Source organism: Salvelinus namaycush, chromosome 26 (genome assembly GCF_016432855.1).
Source record: "Salvelinus namaycush isolate Seneca chromosome 26, SaNama_1.0, whole genome shotgun sequence".
NCBI classification, from domain to species: domain Eukaryota; kingdom Metazoa; phylum Chordata; class Actinopteri; order Salmoniformes; family Salmonidae; genus Salvelinus; species Salvelinus namaycush.
Window position 1 is genome coordinate 12,423,985 of NC_052332.1, and position 9,447 is coordinate 12,433,431.

The window sequence follows — 9,447 nt, forward strand, 5'->3', positions numbered from 1 at the left end:
TATAAGGCCACTGGTTGCACAATGGTGGAAACAATGATGTTTGCACCAGGTGGAAAAACAAATAATTGTCACAGTAACAGTAAGGGTAAACATATTGGTTTCCCTTGTGACAACAGATAGGATTGGCTTATTTCACGAGTTAGAATTTAAGGTTGAAACTCAGTCTGTGATTGACAGGAGAGATGATCAGAGGGACACAGTTTTTTACCACGACTTGTAATGCAAGAGCTAAATAATGGATAGAGTTTTTCAGTGAAGCTCCCACCTTCTGGGGGGTCTCTCTCAGGCGGAGGAGGACAACAGAGTCATCATTAGCCTGATATGTATTTCCAGTCTTCCGCCACATGGTCCAATATCCATCCTTAGGACTCATTGTTAGGTATCCCTTCCTGTTTGTGGACTCTCTGACCACTCCTAAATCCCAGTTAAGCCCATTCACCTGCACCTCATAGTAGAATCTCCCAGAGGAGAAGCCCTCATTTCCCAGGACACAGGCAGCTGGGTCAAACCTCTTTGTCAGGGAGACTATAACGCAGGTTTCCCGGTCTCACTTGTTTCCTGTTCTTAGACAGTGTGAGAAAGAAGTGAGCAGTATCAGCATCCAGAGTCACATCCACAGCATACTGCTGAATCCTCTTCAGCTCAGCATCACACAACTTCTTCACTTCACTCCACAGTGTCTCCTCCAGCTGAAACGCAGCTCTCTGCAGGTTCCCCACACCCAGACTGCTGTGAACCCTGATCTCAGACCAGTCCTTGATGGGAGAAAGACTGCAGAGGGATGGGGAGCTCTGGAGGAGGTGGATGGGGAACTCACTACGTGAGAGCTGCTCCAGCATGTTTTAAAATGTCTATCGTACATCATAAGGCCATTGTTTGCACAATAAGTTGGAAACAAATAAAATATCACAGCGACAGTATTGGTTAACATATTGGTTGTCCTTTATGACAACAGATATGATTCCCCAAGTTAGACTTGGAGGTTGCAACTCAGTCTGTGTATTCGACAGGACATATGATCAGAGGGATAGAGTTTTGACCGCGTTTGGAAAAATAAGGACTGAAGTATGGATAGAGTTTCTCAGTGAAGGTGCAGCCAGTGAAAGAGTAGATATGAGACCTGGCCTCCACATCATAAAAAGAGACCTGACCCTCCTCATAATCCACAAACACCCCCACCTTCTGGGGCTTCTCTCTCAGAAAGAGGGGGACAACAGAGTCTTCATTAGCTTGATACTCGTTCCCATTCCTCAGCACAACAGCCCAGTATAAATCAAGAGGGCTCAGATAAATCTCTCCCTTCCTGTTGCTGGACTCTCCGGCCACTCCTAAATCCCAGCCATCCCCTTTCACTTGTACCTCATAGTAAAATCTCCCTGAGGAGAAGCCCTCCTTTCCCATCACACTGGAACACTTGGAAAACCTATTTGGGTTGTCACGGTGATTGTTTGCTGTGTTTGACTGTCTCACTTGTTTCCTGTCCTTAGACAGGGTGAGATACCTGTTTGCTGTATCAGGATCCAAAGTCACATCCACTGCATACTGCTGAATCATTTTCAGCTCAGCATCACACAACTTCTTCACTTCACTAATGAGTGTCTCCTCCAGCTGAGACGCTGCTCTCCTCAGAGTGCCCACACCCTGACCACTGTGAACACTTATCTTTGACCTGTCCTTGGTGGGAGGAAGGCTGCAGAGGGATGTGGAGCTCTGGAGGAGGTGGAGGTGGTCCTCAGTGTGTGACAGCTGCTCCAGCTCAGTGTGTCTCCTCTGTAGCTCAGTGATTTCCTGCTCCAGCTCTTTAATGAGGCCTTCAGCCCGCCTCTCTGCTGCTTTCTGCTTCTCCTCGACCACCTCAATGATATCAGCCTGGCTTCTCTCAATGGAGCGCACCAGGGCAGTGAAGACCTGCACGCTGTCTGCTATCTCTCTCTCTGCGTCTCTCTTGCAGAGCACTATTGAGTATTTGATGTCCTTAACCTTCTGCAGTTGCTTCTGGATCATCTGCTGCACTTCTACCTCCGTCTTCCCCAGCTGGGCTTTCTTCTTTCCATACTCTTCCTTTAGAGGGACGGTGTAGTGAGTCTTGTGGTCTGTTTTTATACACAAGACACAAACACACGTCTGGTCAGTCCTACAGAACATCTCCAGGAGTTTGCCATGCTCCTTACACACCCTGTCTTCCAGGTTCTCCACAGGGTGGATCAGCTTGTGTTTCTTCAGGGCTGGGGCTATCTGATGAGCCTCCAGGTGAGTCTCACAGTAAGAGGCCAGACACACCAGGCAAGACTTCAGGGCCTTATGCTTCGTCCCAGTGCAGACGTCACAGGCCACTCCTCTAAGCTCAGTAGGGCAATGGTCTGGGCTGCTGGTAGCTTTCACTTGAACTGACTTCCTGAACTGAGCAGCCATCTCAGAAATGAAAGTATTGACAAAGAGATCTGGTCTCCTATCAAATGATTTTTTACACATTGGACACTGGCACAGGTCAGTGGTATCCCAGTACTTTCTGATACAGGCCTTGCAGAAGTTGTGTCCACATGGAATGGCTACAGGATCAGTGAACACATCCAGACAGATAGAACACAGGAACTGCTCTTCAGACAGGAGACTGCTGGAGGACGCCATATCTAGACAGAGACCAAATGAGAAATCATGAGACATTTAATAGAATGAGTCCACTCACAAGACATTATGTTGGTCATAGTGCATAAGCTTATGTAAAGTGTCTTTTGAAAGGCACAAACAAATACAATGTAGCTTCAACTCTATAGTCGTCAAGGTGGCATTATGATACACTAGCTTCCCAATTCTAATAGATATTTTACCATGTTGCACAAGGAAAAATCCTGAAATCATCTCAAAGAAAACAGGTGAGGACATAAACACTAGTTAACCAGTTCTTCATCTGTCCATGCAATACTTACCTTTCTTTAACTGGGGCTGCTTTCTCAGCTCTTTCTGTTTGTAGTATCAAACAAGGCCTGGAGATTGTATGCAGTTATTCAAAAAAAGATTTGTGAAGAGAATGCAAGACTGTGCTTACGTGTACAATACACACTCCATCTCTTAAATGTCACTTCAGCATAGTGAAACTAACATGCTCCTCCCCATCTGATACTGTCAGATGTTTTTCTGCACTTCCTGGTATACTTAACCCTTTACATGGCTAGACTCTCTTTGACAAGCTAGTTTAACCAGTTAAATGTCATCAAATGTAATCTAAGTCATCCCCAAAAGTAATTATTCATCATGAGAGGACCATAAACATGAACTAGTAATGCTGCATACTCAAAGAAAGGTTAAAATCTCAGGTTTCTAGTGTAAATAGTTATAAATTGCTGAAGCGTAGTCACTTTTGAGGACACAAGCTCAAGTGCACAGTATGAATATGGTGAAAATATGAAATGTTTTGTATGATGTATTTCCTATGCAACAAAACACCCTAAAAATGTAAATAAAAATAATGTATGAATAAGGCTTGACATGACTTATATGCGTTATAAATATAGCATAATCAAATTATAAAAGTACTAACTATAATATTTCACCTTCCTTATAACTGTAAAATACATATTGTTTGTATGTTTAGTGTTAGAACATTTACATATTTTCTAAAGGTCCCTCTTGATCAAAACGTCTGCCCTCATCGCTGTGAACGTCTCACAGAGCTTGGCTTCCTGAACTCGTTAGGAACTCACCTTTCATATCATATTAATATTGTCTGTTTATGACAAACAGAAATTGTTTTTTGTTTTAATATCTATAAATTATTTTAGATGAATGGCTAAATCGATCTCTGAATGTGCGACCGTGATGAAACCACTCTCCCCTGCTAAGCTACGATGTAACGACTGCAGGCATGTGCTTTGTCAGTGGCTGCGGTGTATGGTTCAGCCAGGAGTTGATGGACAGTCGGAAGAGCGAATGAAATGGTAGGAGGGACATCCCAGGGCTCTGTGCAGGCAGGTTCTTACACACCAATCTCAACAAACCATTTCTGTATGGACCTTGCTTTGTGTACGGCGGCATTGTCATGCTGAAACCGCAAAGGGCCTTCCTCAAACTGTTGCCACAAAGATTCCTCAAACTGTTGCCACAAAGATAGAAGCACAGAATCGTCTAGAATGTCATTGTATGCTGTAACGAGTGCGCTGAGAGTCGGGAAGCAAGTACATGGAGTAAGTGTTTTTAATAAATAAACAAAACAATAAACACAAACCACCAACAACGTACCGACATGAAACAGAGTCAATAACACCTGAGGAAAGAACCAAAGGGGAGTGACAGATTTAGGGAAGATAATCAAGGAGGTGATGGAGTCCAGGTGAGTGTCATAAGGTGCTGGTGCGCTTGACGATGGTGACAGGTGTGCAGGATAATCAGCAGCCTGATGACTGAGAGGTCGGAGAGGGAGTATATGTGACAAGTGTTAAGATTTCGCTTCACTGAAACTAAGGGGCCTAGCCCGAACCATGAAAAACAGCCCCAGACCATTATTCCTCCTCCACCAAACTTTATAGTTGGCACTACGAGTTCTGGGAGAAAACGTTCTCCTGGCATCTGCAAAACCCAGATTCGTCCGTCGGACTACCAGATGGCAGAGTCCAATTGTCATTGCGCATAGTGATCTTATGCTTGTGTGCGGCTGCTCGGCCATAGAAACCCATTTTATGAAGCTCCCAAGGAACAGTTCTTGTGCTGATGTTGCTTCCAGAGGAAGTTTAGAACTCGGCAGTTCCGTTCTACGAGCTTGTGTGGCCTACCACTTCTCGGCTGAGCCATTGTGGCTCCTAGACGTTTCCACTTCACAATAACAGCGCTTACATTTGACCAGGGCAGAAATTTGACGAACTGACATGGTATCCTATGATGGTGACAAAGTCATATAGTGTATAATACAGTGGAGACATGGCCTCACTTATCCAATGACATACATATTAGTTAGGGTTCTTCAAGAAAGGTGGAAGTAGTCTTTCGTTGCGCACAACACAAGCTCTTATCATTTAGTCATTATGCTCCATTCCACCTTCCACTGTTCTGATGGTCGCTAGGCAACTCTCTTTCATGGTTGGACGTGAAACCATATTGGCCCCCTCTCTCTCTCTGTGTGCTTGCATGTAGACATGCGGTCTGGTTAAGTGGTATGTGTGTTAGGGGACCTGTTCTCACTCATGAGGATGAGGAGTGTAATTCAGTGGGAGAGGCAAAGTGCTGAGTGGGTTGGGCCTGGTTGGGAAAGGTCACAGTGCTCCCTGTCAGTGACAACCCCTCTGTACTCCACACCAACACCCACTCACTGGCCTTACACTCCACTGTGCCTGAACAGAATGGAGACACACACATACACACTCTTACTCTCACACACTCATACTCACCCACACAGACTTGCGCTGTCATACACATGCCCACAAGCATACACACTCACACTGTCACACACACAGATTCTCTCACACTAAAATTCTTTCTCTCTCACACACACACACACTCCTGTACACACTCGTCTCCAAGACAGCGGAGCCCTGCAGCGTGAGGGGACAGTCAGTGTGGTTGTGGTTCATCTAGCTGGACAGCTCCTCGTTACTTCTAATTAACTCCTCATTAATCACCCACTCAGCACTATATTATTCTCTATCATTACAGACTACATTTTGATTTTCCTTTTTTTCTTTTCTTTTTTTTGTCAGTTGTCCATTAAAAGGTTGGTTATATCTGTGGCCTCCTTCTCTGAGCTCAACCTTGCGCTCTCCTCTGACTCCGTCACACACAGACACTCACCACAGACACTAGTGATTTCAGCCCTCTACTGATTATTCTACTGATTTCACCTTTGTTTAAACCACAAGAATCTCTTTAGGTTGAAAAACTATTTTTCGAGAGAGAATCTGGCTAGAAACTTACTAAAGACGTGGGATGAAGAGGAGAGTTAGGGTGGGAGATGCACCCTGATGCGCCCACTCTGTCGTCAGACTGTGAGGACAAAACGGATTATTCCTACAACCTAGAAAACATATCATTGATTGTGATTATTGGTATGTTATTAATCACTGTTAATTCTTTGTTTTCTGCCCTGCATCTCTCATATAGTGATGTCCACCTGCTCTGAGGCGGGGGAGAATGAAAGGGAGAGGAGGAGAGGAAGGCACTTCCAGCAAGTGTGCTACTACTGGCACACAGATCTTCTCCTCACACACTGGCTTTACCGACTCGCCCACTAGGTGGCACCACATCCCCTGTCAGACAGGTAAGAGTCAGTGGCTGTCCCGTCTTGCCTACTACTTACTAAAATGACATACCGTGTACTAATAGTACTACATACTATTTAGAACGTACTTTTAAGTAAAAACGTATGCATTAAGTAACAAATATCAATATACTTCTCATTCATACTGAGAAGGCGTCTTCTAATACACAATCCCGCTTGTTCGCCGCAATTTGTTTATTGTTGTCAAACACGTGAGTGTGAAAAGACAATTCTCTTCCTCAAAGGTGTGCAGCGAATTCTACTTGATGAAAAGCCGGAATGACATCCTGGCATTTGAATAATAATCCATTTTCGAAATTTCACATAGCCTATTATAAAACGTTCTATTTTCGAATACATAAAAAGCCTACCATTTAGAACTCAAGCAGCGTACGGGTATTCGGGCACGGCCACTGGCTGCCTCACAAATTACATGACACCCTGTTATTCCCCATACGGGGCAGTTTAAAATAGCTGATGATAATTTAGGATTACTATGAAATCATACTTTGACATAAGGAGGTCATATATGCTCATGACAAGTCTTACATTACTGTATCATAACGTATTGTATGTTTTGGCTGTAGTGTTACATTACTTGCAGACAGCAAATGAGCAACGCATAAACTGGAGTGTATCTGTGAATCGACTTTGCTCTCTCTGAATCAGCTGGCTGTCAGTCAAGTGGTGGTGGGTAGGTTTGGCTAATCAGCACAGCCAATTCAGAGCCTCTCCCGCACCAACAGGACACACCCCTCTTCCGCACAAATACCCACCATCAAAGTAGTGAAGTAAACACACACACAGCACATGCACATAACTTGTGTATACCTCTGTACACACGTTATGTACACTCTGCACCTCACACATCGTACACACAAACAACTACAGCTATAACACTTGTTTTGTTGACATTTCAGATGAAAATACCTTTTTTCCAGACAAATGAAACATGCACAGCAAAAATTGTGTGCAGGAATAATTTGGTCCAATAACATTACTAGTATCTTGTGGATACCATGATCGCACATATAAACAATCTAAAACATATATTTCTAATGTTCTACAATAAATGTGAATTTCCACGAAAAGGGTTGTCAAGTTTCCGGAATTTCAAAACCCTCCACAGACACAAACCTGACAAGTTGGCAATATATAAACACAAGAAGTGTGCTTGGAAATGGGGGAGTTTTTGTTCCTGCCTCATATGTTCAGGAATTACACTTAATTACAGTAAAGTAGACTAGAGTTTCTCAACCCTGCACACACATACAATGTTATCAACAGAGTTATCAACATAACTTTGAGTGACGTAGTCCTCTCTGTCGCCAGCCCCCTTTATAACCCTGGGTGTGGGACAGCATAAAGAGGAGCACTCGAGCTACGCAGAACAGTCAGTTCTTTAAGACTACGCAGAACATTCTAGTCTTTTGCAGAATATATCATAATAATGAAGGAAGTTCTAGCCTTGCTACTGCTGTCTCTGTGCTGCTGCCTGTCCAGGGGACTGGGTGATAATCGGGACAGTGAGGGGTACCAGGGGACTGGGGCTAGTCTAGCTGTCTGTCTTCCCGACACCTGTGCCCTGTTCAGGGAACTTGCAGCCATGAAAGAGAGATTAGGAACCATGGACCAGATGCAGGCTGCCCTGAAGGAAAGTTTTGGGGCCATGGGACAGAAACTGGGAGCTGTGGAGACCAAGCTACAGGGCAGTGAGAGTCAGGTGGAGGAGCTGAAGAAAGTGAATACAGGTAAGTAGCACAGAGATGTAACAAGCAAAGCATTCTGTGAAGTGTTACACAGCTTCATACACTTATTCTTATTTCATTTATTTGAACTTTGTCTTATTGATTACTATTTTGAATACGATTCCCATAGGGCGGCGCACAATTGGCCCAGCGTTGTCCGGGTTTGGCCGTTGTAGACCATCATTGTAAATAATAATTTGTTCTTAACTGACTTGCCTAGTTAAATAAAGGTTAAAAAAATTAAAAATTATAATAATAATAATAATTTGTTGAGCCTTTACTACACTGTAATATTGAGATTTTATTACGAAATATTTTCTGTTATTACAGCTCAAGAGGAAGAACTGAAAGCCTTGAAGAAGAGCTTATCAACTGGTAAGAGCAAGGTTCCACTCTGCCTCAAAGTGGCATCTATCTATTTATGTTCTTCTTGATATCTACTTGATTGTTCGTTCATTAATTCATTCCCCAGCCCAGCCAAAGGTGGCCTTCTCTGTAGCACTCAGAGACTCTGGCAGTGGGAATATTGGACCATTCACCACCAATACCCCTTTACAGTACAAAAGAGTCTTCTCCAACGCCGGCAGTAGCTACAATCCTGCTACAGGTAGTGTGTGTGTGTGTGTGTGTGTGTGTGTGTGTGTGTGTGTGTGTGTGTGTGTGTGTGTGTGTGTGTGTGTGTGTGTGTGTGTGTGTGTGTGTGTGTGTGTGTGTGTGTGTGTGTGTGTGTGTGTGTGTGTGTGTGTGTGTGCGTTGTCAATCAAGTAGTGTTATTTATCTCCCTTCATAGGCATCTTCACAGCCATGGTCAGAGGGATGTACTGCTTCCGCTACTCCATGTACAGCAACAACTCTGGCCGTCCCAACTCTGTCGTGTCTCTGATGAAGAACAGTGAGATGCTGGTTACTACATGGAACACTGATGACAGTATGAATGTCCACGAAAGCGCGAGCAACGCAGCGGTAGTACAATTGGAGGTGGGAGACAGTGTTTACATCCAGCTCTGGGCTAACAGGGTCCTCTATGATGACAGTAATAACTATAACACCTTTACTGGGTTCCTACTGTTCACCGTGTAACAACACCAGTTAATTTAACTGAGGTTTTGTCAAAATTTCAATTGATTGACAAGATATTCATTTGGCCACACAGTATAGGTTTTCAAAACAAATACATCATAACTGTATAAGAGTGAAACGAAATAAAAGTGAATTGGCTTACTGTATTTTATCTGGTGGTTTTCTGGCCCCTTCCTGACTAATGTTTTGAAACAGATCTATTTGGATCTGTACATTTCTCCTGAGGCCACTAGCTAGGGCATTACCTAATGTAATATTATGACAGGGTATTAGTGTGCTGCTGGTCCCTGTGCTGTGACAGTCAGTTGACACCATGGACATCCTGTGGGCTGAGCTGCTGCTGCCAGAGAGGCTGAATCAACGACACAACGTCTA

At 43.9% G+C, this 9,447-nt stretch overlaps 2 protein-coding genes across 2 annotated transcripts; one reads left to right on the forward strand and one right to left on the reverse strand.

Moving 5' to 3' along the window:
- Positions 1–970: 970 nt before the first annotated feature.
- On the reverse strand, positions 971–3,106 carry LOC120021798 (nuclear factor 7, ovary-like). The gene is made up of 2 exons (XM_038965650.1): positions 2,928–3,106; positions 971–2,630 (listed from the first exon to the last, which is right to left on the reverse strand). Exon 2 carries the CDS (start codon positions 2,626–2,628, stop codon positions 991–993), a length of 1,638 nt encoding a protein of 545 aa, XP_038821578.1. The 5' UTR covers positions 2,629–2,630; positions 2,928–3,106; the 3' UTR covers positions 971–990.
- A 4,483-nt stretch (positions 3,107–7,589) lies between these two features.
- LOC120021625 (complement C1q-like protein 2) lies at positions 7,590–9,205 on the forward strand. Its single transcript, XM_038965431.1, has 4 exons — positions 7,590–7,995; positions 8,323–8,367; positions 8,465–8,599; positions 8,783–9,205. The coding sequence occupies exons 1-4, from the start codon at positions 7,695–7,697 to the stop codon at positions 9,070–9,072; spliced, it is 771 nt and encodes a 256-aa protein (XP_038821359.1). The 5' UTR covers positions 7,590–7,694; the 3' UTR covers positions 9,073–9,205.
- Positions 9,206–9,447: the final 242 nt, after the last annotated feature.